Source organism: Stylophora pistillata, chromosome 8 (assembly GCF_964205215.1).
Source record: "Stylophora pistillata chromosome 8, jaStyPist1.2, whole genome shotgun sequence".
NCBI classification, from domain to species: Eukaryota; Metazoa; Cnidaria; class Anthozoa; order Scleractinia; family Pocilloporidae; genus Stylophora; species Stylophora pistillata.
Genome location: NC_142526.1, coordinates 10480162 through 10502682, shown reverse-complemented (window position 1 = coordinate 10502682; position 22521 = coordinate 10480162). Strand labels below are relative to the sequence as shown.

General features: G+C 38.1%; 3 protein-coding genes across 5 annotated transcripts; 2 read left to right on the top strand and 1 right to left on the bottom strand.

Annotated features, from left to right (window-relative positions):
* The first annotated feature begins 71 nt into the window (after positions 1-71).
* Positions 72-4474, top strand: LOC111332461 (prostamide/prostaglandin F synthase). Its single transcript, XM_088729862.1, has 5 exons — positions 72-231; positions 1077-1281; positions 2074-2125; positions 2841-2904; positions 3696-4474. Exons 1-5 carry the CDS (start codon positions 178-180, stop codon positions 3945-3947), a joined length of 627 nt encoding a protein of 208 aa, XP_088585988.1. The 5' UTR covers positions 72-177; the 3' UTR covers positions 3948-4474.
* Positions 4475-5233: 759 nt separating this feature from the next.
* On the top strand, positions 5234-21684 carry LOC111332460 (EF-hand domain-containing protein D2). Of its 2 annotated transcripts, none has more exons than XM_088729864.1 (3): positions 5234-5543; positions 6944-7091; positions 21397-21684. In XM_088729864.1, the coding sequence occupies exons 1-3, from the start codon at positions 5383-5385 to the stop codon at positions 21667-21669; spliced, it is 582 nt and encodes a 193-aa protein (XP_088585990.1). In that variant the 5' UTR covers positions 5234-5382; the 3' UTR covers positions 21670-21684. The 2 variants fall into 2 exon arrangements, with proteins under 2 accessions (XP_088585990.1, XP_022793534.2); XM_022937799.2 differs by lacking the exon at positions 21397-21684 and adding an exon at positions 7493-9077 and having other exon boundaries at positions 5251-5543.
* On the bottom strand, positions 12172-18126 carry LOC111332438 (2-phosphoxylose phosphatase 1-like). 2 transcript variants are annotated; one of them, XM_088729853.1, is made up of 5 exons: positions 17825-18126; positions 17280-17387; positions 14693-15307; positions 13946-14153; positions 12172-12770 (listed from the first exon to the last, which is right to left on the bottom strand). In XM_088729853.1, the coding sequence occupies exons 2-5, from the start codon at positions 17380-17382 to the stop codon at positions 12212-12214; spliced, it is 1485 nt and encodes a 494-aa protein (XP_088585979.1). In that variant the 5' UTR covers positions 17383-17387; positions 17825-18126; the 3' UTR covers positions 12172-12211. The 2 variants fall into 2 exon arrangements, with proteins under 2 accessions (XP_088585979.1, XP_022793510.2); XM_022937775.2 differs by lacking the exon at positions 17825-18126 and having other exon boundaries at positions 17280-17475.
* Positions 21685-22521: the final 837 nt, after the last annotated feature.

Sequence of the window (22521 nt, the reverse complement as noted above, 5' to 3'; positions counted from 1 at the left end):
AAAAGTTAAATGGTCGGCCCCTTAGCTTGAAAAAGTTGTAACGAAGTTGATTTGTCACACACGCAAGACAAGGCGTCTTATCTACTGTCACGTGATTAGTTTAGACAAGACAACACAGGTTCACGGCATGTCCCTGTTTTGAGCGTGTCTATAGTGTGCCTTCAGCGTCAAATCGCGATGGATTTGAGCAAAATCGCTCAAAATCTAATAAAGTGTGTCTCCACTGGAGAGGTAAGAACTGCAACAGTTATTGAAAGCTTTTTAGAAATGAATTGACATACATTGTGAGTGCTATCGTAAATTTTGTCCAAAGCTATGGGTCTCGTCAAGCTTGTCGAAAGATGACATGAAAATTTCTCTCGCGCTGAATTCAGCGTAATGTGAGTGTGTTAATCCTAACAAGTTTTCGTTTCTCTTTAAGATGTGTAATCCGTTCCTTCTGCGACTTGTAAAAATCGATTTGATTTTCTTAAAGTTACTTCTGTTAATTACGTAACTCTACTTACATTATCATTATGGTCAGGGAGTGAATTGTAGCCTATTTCTTCGGCTGTTAGGAATATGGTGGCCATAAATAACATGTTTATAGTCTAAGTCTGAGAAAAATTCGATTTATCCATATTTCTTAACCTATTATTCGCGAAATACTGACCGAGTTTGGGTTTTAAGTCAGAAATAAAACTGGGTGTGGAACCTTATTTGACACGGAAACAAGGAGACGGGGTTATGGCCAATATGAAAAATTTGAACATTAATGAATGTCTTTTGTGACAATATGTGGGTCAAATGCGATAAAACGATTGAATTCAAAGGTTTGCTGGTTGTGTAATCAATTGTTTCCCCTAAATCATCCCAAGGGATCTTTCACTTATGACAAAAGTGTTAAAAATACCATGAACTTTGTGACCAGTCTTTCAACCTTTGATCTCTAAACCACCCAAATAGTGCCTTCTTTTCTATGTCAATTAAGTGCAAATAATGGTCTCTATGTTTTCTTTACTGTTTTTAAATTTGTTCTCTGTAACTACTTGAGAGCTTGTATCTTATTGTGTGAAACCACTGTTATTTCTGATCAGATGGTTGAGCTGCAGAGTTTATGGGCCAAACAAACTGCAGTGGTAGTTTTTCTTCGTCGCTTTGGATGACAGTTGTGCAGGCTGTGGTCGACTGAGCTTAGTTCGGTCAAATCACAGCTTGATGCACACAATGTGCGACTCTGCGGTGTGGGACTTGAGGAATTAGGTCTTGAAGAATTCCTAGAAAAAAAGTTTTTCACTGGAGGTTTGGAAGAAAAATCATTACATTTACTTTTAGCATCTAGGTTTATTTTACACGAAGAGCTAAATGATACATACATTTTGATTAGTTGTTATTTATGATCTATTGTTGGACAGATGCTTAAATGAGGGCACCGTAAACAACATTTGGCGTTTTCGTCATTCAAAACAAATAGATTCATGTAGCAGTGGGTCTGTATAGTTATAGATTATAGAAGACTTCAAACTGTGGTAAAAATATTAGTAATGCTTGGCTGCTCTTCATGTGCCATTTTTTTTATTTTTACCACATTTTTTAAGTTATCTCTGGAACCTATTACTAGATAGAAGCACAGCAACATGGAATCTTTAAGGCATTTCTGAAAGAAATTTATAGAAAGGAAAAAAAGGAGCTTGATAGGTGTGATGCTTGATAGATACAAGACAATTCATTTAGTGTGTGTCATGTGGATAGTGGTCATCCAATGCTCCACGTCAGGGGCTCATGTAAGATATGCTCAACACTGTTTTGCAAGCCTCAATGCAGATTTAAAATTCCTTGTAAGGTAGAGCTTTTTTAAGTCTTATGTTTATTTATTTATTTACTTATTTTATCTCTGTCAGCATCTTGACACTCTCAAATGCCAGCAAACCAGCTTATAACTTTTTTCAAGTTAACCAGTGAATTTCCATTTCAGGAGCTCCACATTAGAAATGAAGTAGTTTAATGTGGGTGATCATTAGGTAATAACCTAAAATTGCACAAACATTACTTTTGAAATGAGTGCTTAAAATGGTCTCTGTGGTCTTTCCATAGAGTTGTTCATTGATGCTAAACAACAAATCTACAAAGATTTGGGATTCAAGAGGTAAGTAATTCTTGTCACCTCTGCCTGGCCCAGCTCTGGCAATCCCATGTCTGCATTGTGACAGACTCTTTTGGTCTAGGATTGGACTTTGCCACCATCTTTGCACTCATGATACATGAAATGATGGTGGTCTTCGCTAGGAAACGATGAACATTGTCATCATCATTACTTCTTATCATCTCCGTTTAACAACTTTTTCTAACTTATTGGACATTTATGCTGCTCTTAGGTTTAATGAGAGAAAGTGATAATCAAATTGGTAGACTTAAATGCTTTCATTTCAATTAACTTTCAGATCGTAATTGTAGTCGTAATCGTAATCAAAGTTTAATGTCTTTACATAGGGCATGGTTACCCATATTGCCCGAGCCAGAGGCTCGTGTATGAAACACAAGACAACAACCCACCCATCCCACCCCAGGGGAGGACATCCATCACACAGTAATCTCGTGCGTGGGAAATTAACATCTCCTACCCCTAACCCTGCAGGAGACAAGACCTCCATTTATTCGTCCCTATCCGAGAAGACTAGAATATCTAAACCATTTCTTGATGTTATAGAAAGGCAGCATATTCTTCTCAGTTATTTTAAGACCTTGAGGGTTGGTCCTGCCAGGGCTCGAACCCTTGACTTCCCGCACATCATTCCAGTGCTGTATCCATTGAGCTAACCGGGAGGCAGATGATGTTTGTTTTTTGTTCTTTTTTTTAATAGGTACAATGTTCTCAATGTTTTGGGTGGATTAGCAGCTAAAGAGACACGGGTCTCCATGTCCAAGGCAAGCATTGCTCTTTTATGCTGGTTTTTTTTTTTTTATTATTCTATATTTTCAATCAAATTTTAGTAACGTTGAATTTTTGAGAGGTACTTTTATTAGCTTTGTACATGTACCCAGTGGCTTTTACTCTTGACCCAGTGAAGAGCTCCAGGCACTTGGTTTGGCCAGAGTGTCCTTATATTGTGTTCTTGGGTAATACAGTCATGTTTATGTCATGGTGTCCATTCCAAGGGTTATAAATGAGTAACAGCAAACTGCTGAGGGTTTACCAGTTTGACTCTCTTCTTGTCCAGAAAGAGGGGCAATACTTCCTGCTCACCTCTATCTTTGGAAGGGTTTCGACCAATAGAAAGTTTGTCCTCACAAGTTTTCACCTCTCAAAGTGAGTTTGCTTCACCATGTAAAAGAAGTTTGCCATTATGCCTTTCAAAGACTAATGTTGTCGCATCTTTTCAATTATCACAGCATAAGTTACTTAATGTCTTGTCAAATCTGTGTACAAATGCTTCTAAAGACAGTTCCAACAACTACACTCTTTCCAAACTTGTTAAGGCAACAGGATGACGACACATCTATGGTCATCTTGATACCACTTATGTTAACTGAACGTCATGTACTTAATATTGACTGTCACACATTTAACATTTCTGACAAATGAGTAGCTTAGGATTAGCCACACCCTCACCCATCTGTTTCTCCTTGGGGGGGGGAGGGGGGTTCAGCTACATGTAAGTTAACAATAACAATGATTTAATTTTAACACCCAATTATTTCTATATGTGCTTTCATAGGCAAATGCATTGGGAATCAAAGGAAACCTGAAAGGTGATGGCATGCTAAATGGTGGCATGCTTATAGTAACAGCTGGTGGAGAGAAAGTTCTTCTTGATCACAAACAGGCATCTCCAGGGGACCATGTTGCCAATGAAAAAATCCTTGATGTCCTTGGGATAAAATCTGAAGAGTCAAAGAAGGAGGAGACAGAATCTGCGTCAGCAGCCGCAGCTGATTGTGGATGTGCTGTGAAGGAAGGGGAATCATAAAAAAATGTTAGAAATGGTTCTCACCACAGTAAATTTTAGTTTGGCAAACTGGAATGTTGTATTAATTGTTAATAATGTGCTTGCTCATCTGTGATAATAATGTCAGTAAATAGTGCTCTCTGAGAGACATATGTGTCAAGCTAACGAGTGGAAAACTGCTTTCTTCAACCTCAATCCTGTACTATCCTAGTTTTGCAGTTGATGCTCTGGTTGTCTTATGATGCCATTGTGTTAAATGCTATAATAGCAACACATGGTGGAGAAATGTTTTGACAATTCTGGGCAGGTCCTGCTGCTTAGCTACAGGCTTAAGAGTTGGAGCCCTGCTGTTCCATCAAAAGTTATTTGTCTTGAAATGTTTGTTATGCTATTAAGAGAATATTACTTAGTGTTTTTGTTCTTAATGATGATTTCAACCCAGTTATGCCTTGAGGAGATATTCGGATCAAGAAAAATATAAACCATAACAAATGCTGAAACATTATAAAGTTTATGGACAATGTGAAATAAAGGAAATAGTTGTCATATCCTGCTGGTTTCTTTTCACTATTGCTTTCCCTGGCCAGAGGTTTATGGAAGAGGAAGACAAGAAAACCCCTTAAGAGAGAGGTGTAATTCAAATTTTCAAGACGTAGAGATCATGTGGCACATTGTGAAATTGCAAAGCTTTTGGAAGTACAGGAACCTTAAAAATCTTTGGCTCTGCTGTGGTCTAGGCTGTGACGTCATCATAGACGAAACGATTTTGGATGGCTCCTAAGAAATCTTTTGTTTGATTAGTTTTTAATGTGACTAATATTTTGAAATCTTAAGAAGGAAAGAAATCATTCAATTACACCGTTTACTTGAACAAGTCAGTGCTAAACAAAACTAGCGAATTTGCGGCAAACTTGCGGTTTTCCTTTTGAGTATTAACTTTGTTTTTCTCCTTCCTTTGATAAGTGCAATTTACGCCCCTCGGAAAACAATAATTAAATGCGAGCATACGTGCAATTGCTAGCGTGACTTTCTTGTCTAACAGTAACAGAGGCGTAGTTCTTTGCGGCGCATCGATTTGAAATAATCGCGGAAAAATTGCCAGAAGCTGTAAACACGCCATAAAAGGAATATATTTTGTTTGGGGTTTCAATGCTTCAGTAAACAATATCACTTATCTTTTTTGCCTATGCTAATCATTGTGAGCACATTGGGGTTAGTTTATTTAACGTGAACTTTACTTTTGATTACATATTCATCAGCCAATTAAATATCGTCTTATGTCTCTTTAATTCTCTTGTCCAATCAGCGGCTACCTTTCAAAAGAGCCCTTCAGGTATGTGCTGGAATTAGGAGCAGTCATACCGAAAAGCGAACTTACCTTGGGGGTGTGTAATCTTTTCTTGGTGTATTCTTTCTGTTTTTATTTCAAAGAAGGAGACAGAAGTTTATACACACCATGTCGGAAACAGACGAACTGGCTAACAAGCTCGCCCGACGCCAGGCTTTGAATGAAGACGAAGAAATGCCAAGACGGCAGCTACAAGTTTTCAATCCATTCACAGAGTTCAAAGAATTTACAAGGAAGCAGATTAAGGATTTCGAAAAGATGTTCAAGACGTGAGTGTTGGTTCATTTTACAAAGCTTTTGTTTATGATGAAGGAGTACCTAGATAAGGATTGGCCTTTGCGAGCCCAGAGGGAGTTGAAAATGTTAGACTTTCTCATACCGTCCCAGCTTATGAGTAATTGATACCACTTGGTTTTTAATTTCACAGGTCACACGTACTCGATGAAGCACTTCCTAGTTTCGAAACTAATATTTAGTTCCTTTCTGAAAGAATTGCGTTGTTACATGGTTCTGTTGCACTTGCATTTCTGAGTATCTGTAGCTCCCTGTTTGAACCCAAAAGAGCATCTTGCCTAGCTTCTGCTAATTTCATAATCAACTATTGTTTTTATGGAATTCGTACTCAGAGTGTTTCTATTGCGACTGAGAATATGATGTTATGATTTACCTTCAAAATGACCCAAATAAGATGATTGGAAACGTTAAAAACGGCCTTTATTAAATAATTTTTTTTTTTAGAAATCTCAGAACATTGAAGCAGCGGGATACTAGATCCTAGTTTTAATTCTAAGTTCTTTTACAGTTCGTGTTCCGAGATTACATTCCAAACAAACATACGTAATTATATTTGTAAGGTATTTCAGTCCGGAAGGAGATCAGTTAAATCACTTTGATTTCTGATTGTGGGATTGTAGCAAGTTGACAGTTACACAGCCGTTGCATGACAACAGTTAGAATATTTCCCTTTCCTTGACCAAGAGGTGATAGCACAGACGAGTAATAGGAAGTAGAGCGTGTTTGATGAGGAAGTAGTAAGAGAATATGGCAGAAATATTTGAAATAGATTGAAGAACTTAAATTCTTACTATTGCAAAAGTGGAAAGTGTGTGAGCTTCTGTTTATCTGGCAGTTTATGAAAGCTTGAATGCAAAAGTTAGTAAAAAAAAAAAAAGGAAAAGGTAAAGGCCTGGAAACGAGGAGTGATGGTAATTTCTCCTTTTTATTTGATTATCTTTACACTTCCCAGTAGTCAGGCAAAGAGATTTGACAAATGTATCAAATGGAGGATGTGGTCTTGACATGACCCCAAATTCTCCCAACTTTTTACAAGGAATGGAAAACTAACTTTCACCTCAAAGATCTAAACAACTTTTCTCTTCACTGTCTGCCATGCATTATGTATGATGTTTAGCTCTTAGAATTTGGTACTGAAATAAACAACATCCACTAGTGGATGTTTTCTTTTTCCCTATGAACCTTTCTCCTTTAAAAATTTACGACATTTTAAGGAGAAATTCTATTCAGTCAGCCCTAGAGGTGAAAGGTTTAAATCTTGTCTCTTAACTTCAGCCCCCCTTCCCCAGTCCTCTTTCTTCTAGTAAACAAGAGCAGGACTGGGCTCTTTTTCAGATGATGGTCAAGTTGCATGAATGACTACTTTTTTCTTTAGGTATGATGTAAAAAATGATCATTATTTAGATCTCATGGAAATGAAGATGATGATGGAAAAATTAGGGGCTCCTCAAACGCATGTCGGACTTAAAAACATGATAGCAGAAATTGATGAAGATAATGATGGCAAAGTCTCCTTCAGAGAGGTAAGCTTGCCGATAATCTTTTGAGATCTTTATAAGATTCTGAGGGACTAAGGTCTCAAAGATGTTGAAGTTGATGAAGCAAGTTATTTCGAACAGAGTTCCCTTGCTTTGGGCAGATATATTCCTAGCAAGTCTCAGAATGTTAATGCAAGAGCAGAGGGTAACTCTTTGTTCTGTTTGATTTTTTTTTCTTTCGAGCAAGAAGTTTATGCATCCTGTATATGATTCACTCAAGATTGTAAAGAAAACCAAATAATTTTAGGAAACCTGAAGAAAATTTGCGAGGTTGTGAGGAGTGTTGCTGTACTCCAAGTTGCTTCAAGTTGGTCTTAACCTTTTAAGGAATTTAATAACCATCAGATAGTTGAAGCTAACTACTAAAGTGTTTGTTTAAATTACAGTTTCTCTTGATCTTCCGCAAAGCTGCAGCCGGTGAACTTCTGGAAGACTCGGGTTTGAGTGCTCTAGCCAGACTTGCTGAAGTCGATGTGGATGAAGTAGGTGTGGGAGGTGCAGCCAAGTTTTTTGAAGCCAAGGTTAAAGAACAAGCATCATCAAACAAGTTTGAAGCTGAAATTCGCCAAGAACAAGAAGAGAGGAAAAAGGCGGCAGAAGAGGCTAAAGCCAGGAAGCAAGCATTTAAGGCTAAGCAAGCAGCATTTGGGGCTCACTAAAAGCAACATGCTTGCCTTGAATGAATTTAACAGTATGGTTTTCAAATAACTTTTTAAATCACTAGAATAAATTACAAGAAATTCAGACAAATAGTACAGTTTTACTGTACAGCTCTGGTGCTGTTGCCATCTCCATTTAATTAACTGGTACCTGAATTTTTTTCTGGTTGGATTTGTATTGACAACTGATTTCCTTTTTGAAATCTGCCTTGACTATGATTGCAATCAAGAATAATTCAGTAAAGAGATAATCACAGAATAAACAAACAAAATTAATAAGTTTTGCCAGTTGCACAGTATAGTAAGGTGTAAGCTCATACCAGATTTCTTTAACAAGAAATTTGCCATTGTTTTCTTTGCTCTTCAAGTCTTGAATTTTGTTCCCTAACTCCAAAACTTGCGGAAAAGCTGAAAGAGTGATTCTAAATTAGATCAGTTCTACCTAAAGGAATTCATATATTTTCCTGACAAGGATTGATAAAGAGTATTTTCAAATCAGCTAGTTGAACCAACATAGTTCAGATAAATAATTATGTAACAATCATTAAAATTATTACTTAACTCTCAAACTTGGTGCCACTACTGATGCAAGGGATTACTAGGTGATGTGTACTAGAATTGCACCATTGCAACACTGAACCACTTTCATTTCTAAATAGCATGCTGCATGATTTTTATGTGATACAAATAGTTTACACAAGTTATTGAGTTGAAACTAGCACACCATGTTCTATGAAAGAAAGAAAAATTCCCTCATTAGGTTTTGGACAATCAATCTTAGAGTTGGGGGATGTTTAGTGAAAATAAAGGGGACATTTGTACAATGAGGTCAACTGGCATGACATTGTGAAATTTTTCCTGTAAGATTTAGACTTAAATAATTATACCAATGTGGGAGGTCAAATAAAGGTAGTGATAATATTTTTCACATAGAAAAATAATAATCCTGAAGGATTCTTGTGAAGGTAGTAAAATGACATCATTGTTCAAATTTCCTATCAACAGTTATACCACTAATCTCTTTTTGTTGTCCAGAAAAAACCTGTTTGATACCCAACACCTCTTGTTATTTGTTTGACACTAGGCAGTCTTGTTCTTATAAATGTTTTACTGTTTAAGTTTTGTTATTACCAAGTTATTGCTATTACAAGAAGATTGAATTTATTTCTTGAGAAAATTAAAATATCTCACCATTAATACTCCACAAGGGCATTTAGATTGTAATCTAGCTGATAGAGCTTTTGAAATTTCCATTTATGAACAGAAGTGTGGTTTTGAATTTTTAAAGCAATAAAAAATTATTTTCTATCAACTTTATTGATTAATGGTGTAAACATATTTAGACTTATTTGAGACCCTCTATGGCCTGTTTTTGTTGTTGTCTTTTTCCGTAATTCCAATTTTCATGAAGGATCCATGATCCACAACAAGATAAAATAAACATCTAAATAGCCACTTTTGACTCATAAATGGTTGGTTCAGGCACAGGTAGCCCTAGCCTGATATACAAGCACATCAATCTACACTACATCATTACTACACAAAAAGTTTAGTATGGAGAACTTTATTGCATTTTGAAACCGAGAATTGGCAGGATTTAAGAATGAAAAGAAAGCTATCCTCATAGAATTCTTGTATTGCTTGGCCTCCAGTGTGATTTGTGAATCCTTGAAACAGAAAAAGATGACACCGTGCGTAGCATTCTGGGAAAATGTACCACTTTTGATGTTAATTTCATTTTCATTTCATGAAAATTTGTTTTCTCTGGATTGATATTTGTGCAATACAAATCAATAAATATTATTATTATTACTATTAAACAAACAGTTTTGCAATACCAGAAAGGTGTTACACTTCAGCCACCTTATCACCTCGGTTTTCGACAAGAAATAAATGTCTTTGCTCAATTTGGTGCCATGAATGTCATTTTCATCTGGCTTCAACTCGTGACTTTGTTTAACAGTGGCCATGTTTATTTACATTGAACATGGTACATTTTCCCAGAATGCTACACACTGCATCACCTTTTTCCATATCGAGGATTTACAAATCACACTGGAGGCCAAGTAATATAAGAATTCAAGGATTGGGTTGAACCAGTAATTTAGTGGAATTAAATTAAATCTTCAACATTTTTCTGGAAATGTCTTGTGGAAAAAGTGGAGGAACTAAACAGTGCCTACATTGCTGCCATTTGACATGAATACTTCTGGGTGCAAAAAAAAAAAATACATAACTGAAAGGAGGTCTGCTATTTGTTAACTTAACTCCCAGACAAACATATTTTTGTTTCTACATACAATCATTTTCCTCATACTAATCCTTAATTTCTGTCACTGTGTAGTCATGTGCCAATCAACATCAACCGCCTCCCGGTTAGCTCAATTGGTTAGAGCACTGGATAGTTGTGCGGGAGGTAGAGGTCAAAGGTTCGAGCCCCGGCCAGACCAACACTCAAGCTCTTAAAAATAACTGAGGAGAATCCGCTACCTTTCAAGACATGGATAGATAGATAGATAATAATCTTTAGACAGGGTGCGTTCTCACAGAAGTGGTTTTCAGAACGGCCCTGTAAGCACCCACCCAACCCACCCCAGGGGAGGACATCCATCACACAGTAATCTCGTGCGTGGGAAATTAACATCTCCTACCCCTAACCCTGCAGGAGACGGGACCTCCATTTATTCGTCCCTATCCGAGAAGACTAGAATATCTAACCATTTCTTGATGTTACAGAAAGGAAGCATATTCTTCTCAGTTATTTTAAGACCTTGAGTGATGGTCCGAACGGGGCTCGAACCCTCGACCTCCCGCACAACAGTCCAGCGCTCTATCCATTGAGCTAACCGGGAGGCGGTGGATAGACATGGATAGACATGGATAGACATTTTAGTCTTCTCAGATAAGGACGAATAAACTGTAGGTCCCGTCTCCTGCATCTATTAATTAGTTAATTTTGGTTAGGCAGGGGATGTTAAAGAACTCACTCATGAGATTACTGTGATGTGGTCTGGCCTGTTTACTGATGCAGAATGTAATGTAATTTCCTCAGATTTGGCTACTGAGTTGAATGCTCAGGTACAGCCAACAAGCATGTTACTGAAGTCATTTGGGGGGCACCAGCTAGATACTGTGGGCATCTCCAGATAAGTTTCCTTTGATTGTTTGTAAACTGCTGGTGCAGTCAGGCCAAAGTCCCCCGAAAAGTGTTGTGATGCACATTTGATCATATCCACATGTTAATTTGTGCAATATAAATATTAAATTATTATTATTATTATTATTATTATTATTATTATTATCATCATCATCATCATTATTATTATCCTCCCATCCCTCCAACCTGGGTAACCCAGGGGAATTTGACCTTTGTCTCTGCCTGGGAAGTGGGGGGTTTGAACCTCGCCTGACTGGGATGGAGAATTTGAACCCCAAGAGTCAAGTCTTTCCAGGAGAACTCAAGTGTTATTTCAGTTCTTTAAATAATAATAATAATAATAATAATGAAAATAATAATTTATTTATTTACTTATATAGTGCCCTTTAACATTATAGGATGATCAAAGGCACTTTACAATCCAGGAGAATTAACATTTACAGTAAATAATTACAATACTATTTACAATAAATAATTACAATAAATGAATGAATAAAAAGTAAATAAATAAATACAAAATACAGATAAGATTGTAGTGCAGATCTAAAACACTAGCTTAAAAAGATAGGTCTTAAGAGATTTCTTAAATAGCTCTAGTGAATCAATTGTGGAGATATGCGCAGGCACAGAGGCATGAAATGGGCGGGCGCCTAAAGTTTTTGGAGATTTCGAAGCTAAATTATTCAGTTTTGCAAGTGAATGGCTCAGAAGAAAAGGTTTACATAGGTTTTACGCCTAATCAATATGTAGCAAGTCATGGTTGCTGACATAGCCTTTTACAAAAAAGAAAAAAAAATGACCACCTATTCCAGCACTTGAGTGGGACATTTGAACACAATTTTTTACCCTAAGGGGGGGGGAGAGGGGAATTTTAAAAAACCAATCTTCAAAAGTTCAAACACTGGAGGGGGGTTGCCAGGGTTGGAGGGTGCCATGGGGGGCGGGGAGAGATTTTAAAGCTTTGAGTTGATCGACACAACAATAAAGTTTAGATCAACTTGTAATTCAGGCCTGGGCTTCCTGTGGTTTAGGTTGATTCCCCAGGTAGGTCAACAGTCAATCCGTTATATTCTTGGAAAAGTGGGTGAAGAACTGTCAAGAAACCCTGACATTTGTGGTGTAACAATGCCTGCTACAGTCACCTGTTGTCTTGTAAACTTACCTTTTAAGCTGCTGGTGTGCATCGTCCCCTCGGGGGAGGGGTATAGACATTAAATCGTTACCATACTATCCAAAAACGACATGGATATAAATAAATAAAAAAATGTGTATATTTACATTGGCTAGAATCAAGTTGTTGAACAAAGTGACATGTATTTCTTATCCATTTCTTCCAAACCTTTACCATCAGAAAGCCATGAAATTAATTCCCTCACAGGACAAAGCTCATCCTCAAGCAATGAATCGCCACAAAATTTCATTTTGTTAGTGACTACCTCTCCATTAACAAGAACTCGGAAATAAAAACCATCTGCAGAGTCTTTCTGCTCTGAGGTGTCAGCAAGAATGTCCCTCCACAGTTCAAATACCACACGAGTAGCATATGGAGTCCATCTTGTTTCATCATGAACTCCAAGATTTATCAGAAGTGGTGTTACAGTAGTGTCATGACCACTGTACAGAACAAATTTAAGAGCAGATTTTTGTTGAGTCTTGTCAATCATTCTTTTTGCCATCTGAATCAACATTGGATTAGAGGCCACATCAGCTATTCCAGTGTAATTCTGTGCAAGAGCCCACAGAGCAGAATCCATTGCCCGGGCTGCTAATGATGGTGTTACACAGCCTCCAGGCCCACAAGGAAGGGGGAGGTTATGGCAGTAACGAGTGTATATTGCATCAGCCAAACTGCAATGATAAATGTATTTTGAATTCAAAACTCAACTGGGCAAAAGGTTGCAGTTTTCTATAGAATCAGGGCATCAAACAGATTTAGCTTTTTTGTTGTGGGATAGTAACTTTTGTAAGAAAAGAAATCCAAGCCTTATCCTAATCCCAAACCTAAAGCCTGACCCCTTTGGAGCTGTATGGGTTAGTTGACTTGAGTCAAAACATACTCCTGAATCGTAAAGGATGGATTTTGTGCCATTCCATTGTTTAGTAAAATCATGACTGATCCCAATATGACAAGTAACTGAAACTCTAACTGTTAATTTATAAACTCCCAAGTGAGTGACCATGACAGAATTTCTCTTTAAAATATACATATATACATACATACATATATACATAGGTTAGTTGACCACTCGCCATGGGGGCTTTTCAGGGCCAATTCCCACCCATCCCACCCTAGGGGAGGACATCCATGACACAGTAATCTTGTGCATGGCAAAGTAATGTCTCCTACCCCTAACCCTGCAGGAGATGGGGCCTATGGTTTATTTGTCCTTATCCGAGAAGACTAGAATATCTATCCATTTCTTGATTATAGAAAGGTAGCAATTTCTCCTCACTTATTTAAGACCATGAGTATTGATCCAGCCAGGGCTCGAACCCTCGACCTCCCACACAACACAATCCAGCGGTCTAACCAATTGACCCAACTGGGAGGCGGTGCAATATCAGGCAAACAAGTGATGAGAATAGAGAAAAATATATTAGCTAGGGGATTAGTAATTAATCCAGTACCAAATTCTCTAAATTAACATCACCAGAATTGTATAGCAAATGGTAAGGAGAGTTACCAAAAAGATCTTAGGAATGACAGGGTTAACATCAGAGTCTGCATGCTGTAAAATGCTCATTAAAAGACACAAAAGGATATTTTGACGCTGTAACCCCAAGAGTGACTAGCATTTAATTTCTCCTCACAATTTCACCCTAAAATTTAATTTATCCGCACAATTTCACCCTAAAATCATGCATTAAGGTCACAAGAGAACACAAAATGATCACCAACTAAAAAAGCTCTTGATTGTCAAGCAAATTCTCCTTGTCTGCACCTTAGGAAATGTATAGAGAACAGTATGAAGAATATTCATACTGATGTCAGGGTATAAAGGGTTAACAAGAATAAATCTTACTATACAATGGTTGTTAGGGATGGCCTTGAAGTCCCCAACAGCCGTGAAAACTCCTGCATCACTGGTTCAATTGCCACAGAGCCTGAGATGTAGTCACTTCTCTGTTTGTACTGAGCCCAACGACTCCCCAATGATGGACACTTATAAGGAATTCCATTGTCATCTTCTTGGAACCAACCATTTGACGTAATGTTGACGGTAACCCTTTCTGTAACATCAAAACAAGAATATTTTCATTCACTCTCTATAATTATATAATATTTGTTGTGCTGCCCTCAGAGATTCAAGGCTTGTAAGACTTTTTACATTTTGAGTTCCCTCTGATCTCACATTTCTTTTAAATCCATAACCCTACCTGCTAAAAAAAAAAAAATAGAAATTTAAGAAAAAATTGAATCTACTGGGCATTCCAAGATCAAAAGTGAGTTACACAGCTTTGTACATAAATCTTGCTTTACTTTCAGGGCACTTAAAAAAAAAAATAAAGATTAAAAGTAAAGGTAAGGCGATATATATATCTTAACCCTTGAAACTCCCAGGAGTGACCAAGACAGAATTTCTCCTTACAATACCATTACAATATCAAGTAGACAAGTGATGAGAATAAAGTAAGATATCAGTAAGTAGATTATTAGTTAATCCAATATCAAGTTCTCTGAACCAACATCAAAAGAATTGAACGGCAGAAAGTAACTTAAAGAAGAATTGCTACTGAGATCTTGGGAATGAAATAATAGGATTGCTTACCATTCATAATAACATCCTTTGTTAACAAGCCATAAAGAAAGGCAGCTGCACTTTGTACACATCTTGTTACCTGGGTGGATCGCACATGGAGATTGCTAGTCTTAATACCTGAATCTATCAAGGTTTTGTAAGCCGTTCTCATGTGTTTTCCAAGAGCAAAATGCTGAAGGAAACCTCTCTGTGTCAGTTGACCAATTCGGCAACGGCTTCCTGGTGTTGGGACCAGGTGAAAGTTTGTCCTTGCGTTTCTTACAAATTCACGTGGGTTAATGTGTCTTGTTGATTGTGAATATTCTTCAAACATTTTCTTGTTGTTATAATCAGAACTTTTGAGTGTACAATCAAAATCATAGTTCCCATTGTCCATGTGTGGGATATATACAGCAGGGGATCTGTCTCCATGCCGAATAAGTACCTGCGTCATTTCTAGTCGAAAGCGTTGCTTGTCAAGATGGCTCTCCAGGTTTAGTAATCCCTCTGCACCAGCAGTACGCATTGGAAAGTTACAATAGTGTGAAATTAATTGCTGTAATCTGCTTGAAAATTTCATGCCAGGTGATATTGGTTGATCAAAAGAGGATGGTGATTCGGATGATGATTTGGATGAATTCCACACTGTTCATACAAGTAACATTAAGTATTGAAATGAGTATATCAAGAATTGTAAATGTATTTCTCAATCAAATGCCACTCCTTGATTTAATGTCAACCTCCTGTCAGGAACACTTTAACAACTAGATTCCATGTTGCCATGCTTCTGTCCATTTTAAAATCACTTGTGATCTATAGCTGAACAGATGCATGGCAACATGGAGTCTATTTGTTAATAGATTACAAGTGACAGCAAATGGGATATGAAAAAATAAAATCACACACAGGTGAACCCAAGTGTGTAAAATTAAATGTTCTCACCACATTTTAAGGTCTTCTGTGATCTATTATTGTTTATAGTTCACCATTAAATGTCCTCCAGTTCTTATTGGTTTAAATCGACCACGTGATGCAGTAGTATTCATCTGTGGAGAGACACTATCAGCCCATAGTGCCCGCCTGTGGAAAATACCCAGATGGATAGTGCCCGTCCACAGAAAATACCTGGATTGATAGTACTCATTTGTGAAAAGTTTTGAATAGTTTGACGGCCGCGAAGTTAGGCAGATCAGAAAAACAGGGACTTTTCAATTCTGACAGGTATAATGTATTATTTAGCCAATGTACGGTTGCAAATTATTGACATTTGTGCCAAGCTGTAGGCACGGAAGAAAATTTAGTGGTGAACAATAAAAACAATAGAGTGTTTATATCTCGGAACTATTGGTCTGATAGTTGCCCCTTGGAAATTTGATGTTCTTAAAACTAGCATATTTGACCTCGAAGCTTTGCTTCTCGGGCAAATATTTGTTTTAAGAACATCAAATTTCTGCTGGGCAACTATCAGCCGATAGTTCCTCGACAGAAACACTCTATTGTTTAAACAGACCCACAGCAGCATGGAATCCATTTGTTTTAACTTTTAACTCCCAAGATCTGACTGTTAATTCTCCCCTCTTACTAGCTCTCACACATTTCCATGTAAATTGGTTAGAAGAATTTGGTGTTCAATCAAGGTAACAACTTCAACCTGATATGTTTGAGTATTGTCATCACCTGTTTTCAAGATGATGTATGGATATAATAGGGAGAAGTTACATGTTAATCACTTCTGGGGTTAAAGGGTTCAAATGATAAGAAAGCAAAATGTGTCATATGGTGACATCATCCATGCATCTCTCCACCGATAGATCATAAGTAAGAACCAATCACAACACAGGTATCATTACTTCTTGATACTATTCTCACAACTAATTCCTTTTTACAGGACATATCATGGCTATGAAGTGTTTGATTTTATATCACCCATCCAGTTCAATTTCTTTAGGGGAGAGAGGGTTATAAAAATCTTAAAAGAAAAAGTTAATGACTGAATTTCCTTTATAACTAATAATAATAACAATAATAATAATAAATAAAGCTTTAATTATACAGGAGATATCTATTAGCACTATACAACACTGGTCTTAACACGATGTCCCGTAAATAAAATTTATAACAATATCGTTGTGTGCAAACCCATAACATTCCTAACTTACTTCTTTTGGAACAATCTTAGTTCAAAAAATCTATTAGTCTGAATGAACAATTATACTGCGACATTAAATTTTTAATTTACAAAACAAAAGAGTTAACAAACTCTACATCGTTACATATCAGATGTTAGAGCCAATGATTTCTCATAATAACCGCGAAAAAGTTTTTTCCTTTTTAACTAAGCTTAACAAACGAGGATTTCCTTTCTTCGGCCTGTCATAAATATCCGGAAGTTAACATCAGCCCGCGTGTTAAGCACCTGCTGATGTCAAGTCATAAGAGCCAAAGATTCCTTCTTGACCTTCTTTCATAATCATATCCATCGAGTTTAAGATACTCCAAAGAAAACCCCGTTAACTACTCTTAACCGTAGTGTGTAATCATCTATTAGGATAGTTTTTTCCAAAGTCAGTTTTTTATCAATTTAGTGATCCCTGGCTATACTTATAAGTACACTCACCCCAAATCCACAGTAATACTCCAAGGGATGCCAAGATAATCCCTTTCCAGAGGCGGCCTGCTCTCTGAAATTTATACTTCATGTAGTAAAATCTTCTTCTCATCGAAACTATGATGACAGGAATCATTATTTCTAAGTACCGTTTGAAAAATGGTCGGGATTAAATCCTACTGGTTAGAGGTACACCCGAAGAGCACTAGTGACGAGTTTCTGAGTCGGGCGAATTATCGGAAAATTGTCAGCGGCCTATTTTAGTAACTCCATTTGCGATTTTTAACAACAGTGACAAGCGACGTGATGAACCAGAGTCGAACATTATTACATACCTTACATGTGAATAATTACGGTGGCTGCTTAGTAGGTTGGCTGGTTTGGGCCATAATAGCCTGAGACACAATTTTTTGTCGGAAATTGATAAAGTAACCTTCTTTCGAAACACTAATAACAAATAGTTGCTGCACGGCATTTCAATAAATTTACTTTTACTTATCTACATTACACTAACAAGTGTAAATTTCCACTTATAACTGTAAATTTATACCTACTTGAATGTAAATTTCTCTTTAAAAACCATGAATTGAAACTTCATCCATAACTGACGATGGGGTACTAAGTAGAGAAGGAAGCAATCGCTTGAGATATGACGGTCTGGATGTTATTCCTTTCGGTTTCAGCAAAAAGTTTAGCTCCAGAAAATGTTCTTCCACCCTATCTTCCCGCATTACGTAGTGGTCAATGGAGCAGAAATCTGCTGGCTACACTGAAATTCTCGCGTTTCTTTGCATCGTTCATGGCATTCGGCTTAGCCTTCGTCATCTCAAAAGAATTCTCTGTATCTCTGTAGAATTGGATTGAGAAGAAGGGGAACGAGTAGTAATCCCCACGACGTGATTTTAGCAGTAGAGCAAGAGTCGTAGTGATAGCTTGTTAGGCTACCGTCAAATGCAACAAAGAATTACTCTAGACTATGGAATGATAGTGGATAGGGAAACGATTCGTCGATTCCTTGTTGTACTTGATCTTAACGGAGTTCGTGAACGAGCTCGTCATAAGTTACGAAGACGACAATACCTATCAAAAGGTCCAAATTATATTTGGCACATTGATGGCTACGATAAGCTGAAGCCATTTGGGTTTGCATAAATGGAGCGATAGATGGCTACAGCCGCCGTATCCTGTGGCTTGAGGTTGGTTCCTCAAACAGTGATCCTCGTATAATCAGTGGCGGATCGAGGAGGAGGGTCCGGGGATCCAGACCCCCTCACAGACCTGACGCTTACAACTTTGAAATTGAAATTCTTACATCGACAGGATCGTATATCACTTTTCAACTGGCTGATCTTTTTAATGAATCCAAGTAAATGGTAAGCGACCAAGGAGCTATAACGTGCAACCGCGACTGGTGGGAGGGGGTGTGGGGAAGAAGTAATTTGCCTCAAAAGAGTCCAACAGTCCTTTCTGAACCAAAGCTTGGACCCCCCAACCAAAAATTATTGGATCCGCCCCTATATAATCGCTACCTTCTCTCATGATTGCGTCAAACAACCGGGAGGGGCCGCCTCCCGGTTAGTTCAATTGGTTAGAGCGCTGAACTGTTGTGCGGGAGGTCGAGGATTCGAGCTCCGGCCGGACCAACACTCATGGTCTTAAAATAACTGAGAAGAATGTGCTACCTTTCTATAATATCAAGAAATGGATAAACATTCTAGTCTTCTCGGATAAGGACGAATAAACCGTAGGTCCCGTCTCCTGCATCTATTGATATAAGGAACACAGAGTCTCTGGGGTTATTTAAACGTAAGATCAATGACATTCTTTAAGTCTAACGCACGGCATTCACGGAAAACAGCTTTAGTGATATAGTATGTAGTTTTAATTTTAAATATCTTAGCGTATGTGATATGTATTTTTATATGCTGATGAATTGATCGTGTTTAAATAAAGATTACATAAATAAAAATAAATAAATTAATTAATTAATTAGATAATTTGATTAGGCAGGGACCGTTAAAGAACCCACATCACGAGATTACTGTGCTGTAGTCTGGCCTGTTTACTGGCAATTGGGAGGGAGGGGGCATCTGTAAAAATTCGCCTTTGTTGCCTTTGTAAACTGCCACTGGCAGTCTGGTAAAGTCCCCGCACAGTGTTGTAAAGCACCTTGAACATAGGATAAGAGCGCTATAGAAATGAAAATTATCATTATTATTATTACTAAACAGACTCCTCCCCTCCGTCGTTGAGGACTTCACCCCCGAAAGTCAGTGTGGCTTCCGAGCCAACAGAGGAACCACAGACATGATCTTCGTGCTCCGGCAAAATCCAGGAGAAATGCAGAGAACAAATTATGGGACTGTATGTAGCCTTCATCGACCTGACAAAGGCGTTTGATACCGTGAGCAGGGACGGCCTATGGAAAATACTCTCGCGCTTGGAATGCCCACCAAAATTCATCGAAATGATCCGCCAGCTACATGAGGGCCAGAGGGGTCAAGTGAAGCAAAACGGCACTCTTTCGGACAGTTTCCCCATCTCCAACGGTGTCAAGCAAGGCTGTGTGCTTGCACCCTCCCTCTTCTCTATCTTCTTCAGTATGATGCTACAGGAAGCAAAAGAGGAGGTCCTAGACGAAATCTATATCTGTTTCCGCCCAGACGGCAGTCCCTTCAACCTTCGACGGCTGCTAGCCCACACCAAAACCGTAGAGCAGCTCATCACAGAACTGCTGTTCGCTGATGATTGTGCGCTCCTCGCTCACATAGAAACCGCGCTACAGCACCTGGTAAACCACTTCTATGACGCGTCCAAGGCTTTCGGCCTTACCATCAGCCTGAAAAAGACTGAGGTGCTGCACCAGCCACCGGCCATGGAAAACTACTCCCCTCCCAACATCACCATTGACGGTGCAACACTAAACCCAGTCGAACACTTCACGTACCTTGGTAGTGTGATATCTAATGATGTTTCCACCGACAAGGACCTTGACAACCGTCTCTCAAAGGCTAGCAGTTCCTCCGGAAGACTGACCAAACGAGTCTGGAAAAACCACTCCCTCCGTCTCATAACCAAAATCAAAGTTTACAGAGCTGTTGTCATCCGTACATTCCTGTACGGTGCAGAAACGTGGACACTGTATAGAAGACAAGTGAGGCTTCTCGAACGCTTCCACCAGCGGTGCTTGCGCTCCATCCTAAACATCAAGTGGCCCGACTACGTGTCCAGTGAAGACGCTCTTGAGAAGGCCCAACTCCCCAGCATTGGGTCCATCCTGCTTAAGCAGCAGCTGCGCTGGGCGGGTCACTTCACTAGAATGGAGGACTCTCGCATGCCAACAGCTGTTCTTTTCGGTGAACTCAAGGCCGGAAAGCGGAACTGTGGTGCTCCAAAAAAAGAGGCACTATTTAGGCTATTTAACTACGCAAATGTTTAATAAAAAAAGGTTTCACAGAAGGTTCAAACTCTACTGGGTAAAAGCTGTGGATGGTTTTCAAAGTCTTTTTCAAACACGATCGGCCGTCAAGGAAATGAGAGACTGGGGAGAGTGAAACAAACAATTTCAAACGATACAAACCTACAAACATCCGTGAATACATCAAAAGTAAAATTCTATTCTTCTGTTCATTAATTTGTAATTACAATTATTTTGGACATTGCGAAATGACCTTTAAGGGTTAGCGAACTGACATTAGATGCTGGCAAATTGACCTCATACGTTTTCTTATGGTGAATGCTGGTCATTTTGCCAATGTGTCAGTTAGCCAACAAACAGTTTGAAAAGTATAGAAAATGGTTTCAAAGATGTAGAAGCAGAATTTCTTTTGAACAGAGTTCCTTTGCTTTGTGCAGATATATTCCTAGCAAGTCTCAGAATGTTAATGCAAGAGCAAAGGGCAATTCTTTTTTTTTTTTGCAAGATGTTTTCTCTCACTGTATAATATTCACTCAAGATAATAAAGAATACCAAACTATTTTAGGAGACTTGAAGAAAATTTTTTGGGTTGTCAGGAGTGCAGCTTTACTCTTAGTTGCTTCAAGTTGGTCTTAGGCTTTCAAGGAATTTAAAAACCATCAGACAGTTGAAACTAACTACTAATGAAAGTGTTTGTTGAAATTGCAGTTTCTCTTTATCTTCCGCAAAGCTGCAGCTGGTGAACTTCTGGAAGACTCAGGTTTGAGTGCTCTAGCCAGACTTGCTGAAGTCGATGTGGATGAAGTAGGTGTGGAAGGTGCAGCCAAGTTTTTTGAAGCCAAGGTTAAAGAACAAGCATCATCAAACAAGTTTGAAGCTGAAATTCGCCAAGAACAAGAAGAGAGGAAAAAGGCGGCAGAGGAGGCTAAAGCCAGGAAACAAGAATTTAAGGGTAAGCAAGCAGCATTTGGGGCGCACTAAAAGCAACATGCTAGCCTTGAAATGAGTTTAACAGTGCAGTTTTCAAATAACTTTTTAGATCACCAGAATAAATTACAAGAAATTCAGACAAATAGTACAGCTCCATGTATACCTGTTTGTTTTTTGTTGGATCTGTGTTGAAAGCTGTTTTCCTTTTTGAAGTCTGGCTTGACTTTGATTTCACTCAAGTAATTCAATACCAGGATGATTACAAATTAAACAAAAATAAATCTTAAGTTCTGAATGTTGGACAGTATAGCGAGGTGTTAACTTCTACCAGATCTCTTTAACCCTTTTACGACCAAGATTTAATTTTAGTAAATTATTCTCCTTACAAATGAATAAAGGCTGATAGTTTCTAAAGAAACTGTTTGGAGCTGTGTCGGTGGGGTAACGAAATAATTTCAATATATCAACAAAGTTGAAATGGTAAATTGGCCACCGTTACGATTATAAAAGCTGACGTTTCGAGCGTTAGCCTTTCGCCATTCGCTCTTAGATCAGGTCCACATCAAGGAATTCGTAGTATATTTTCCTGACAAGGAGTGATAGAGAATATTTTCAAATCAGTAAGTTGAACTACCATGGTTTAAATGAAATGGTTATATGATAAACATTGGAATTATTACTTAAAATTTGGTGTAACTAGCACTGCACGGTATTAGTTTTATTTGTATAAAAATAGAAATTAGAACATTTCTTTTTTTTAAAAAAAAGTAACCACATGTAGGTAAGTGTATCTGGTATTATGTTGCTTGCACCAATCAGATCACCTCATTAGGGTACGTATCTCACACCAATCTGATTGCCAAATTAAGGTATGTATCTTCTACCAATCAGATTGCCACATTA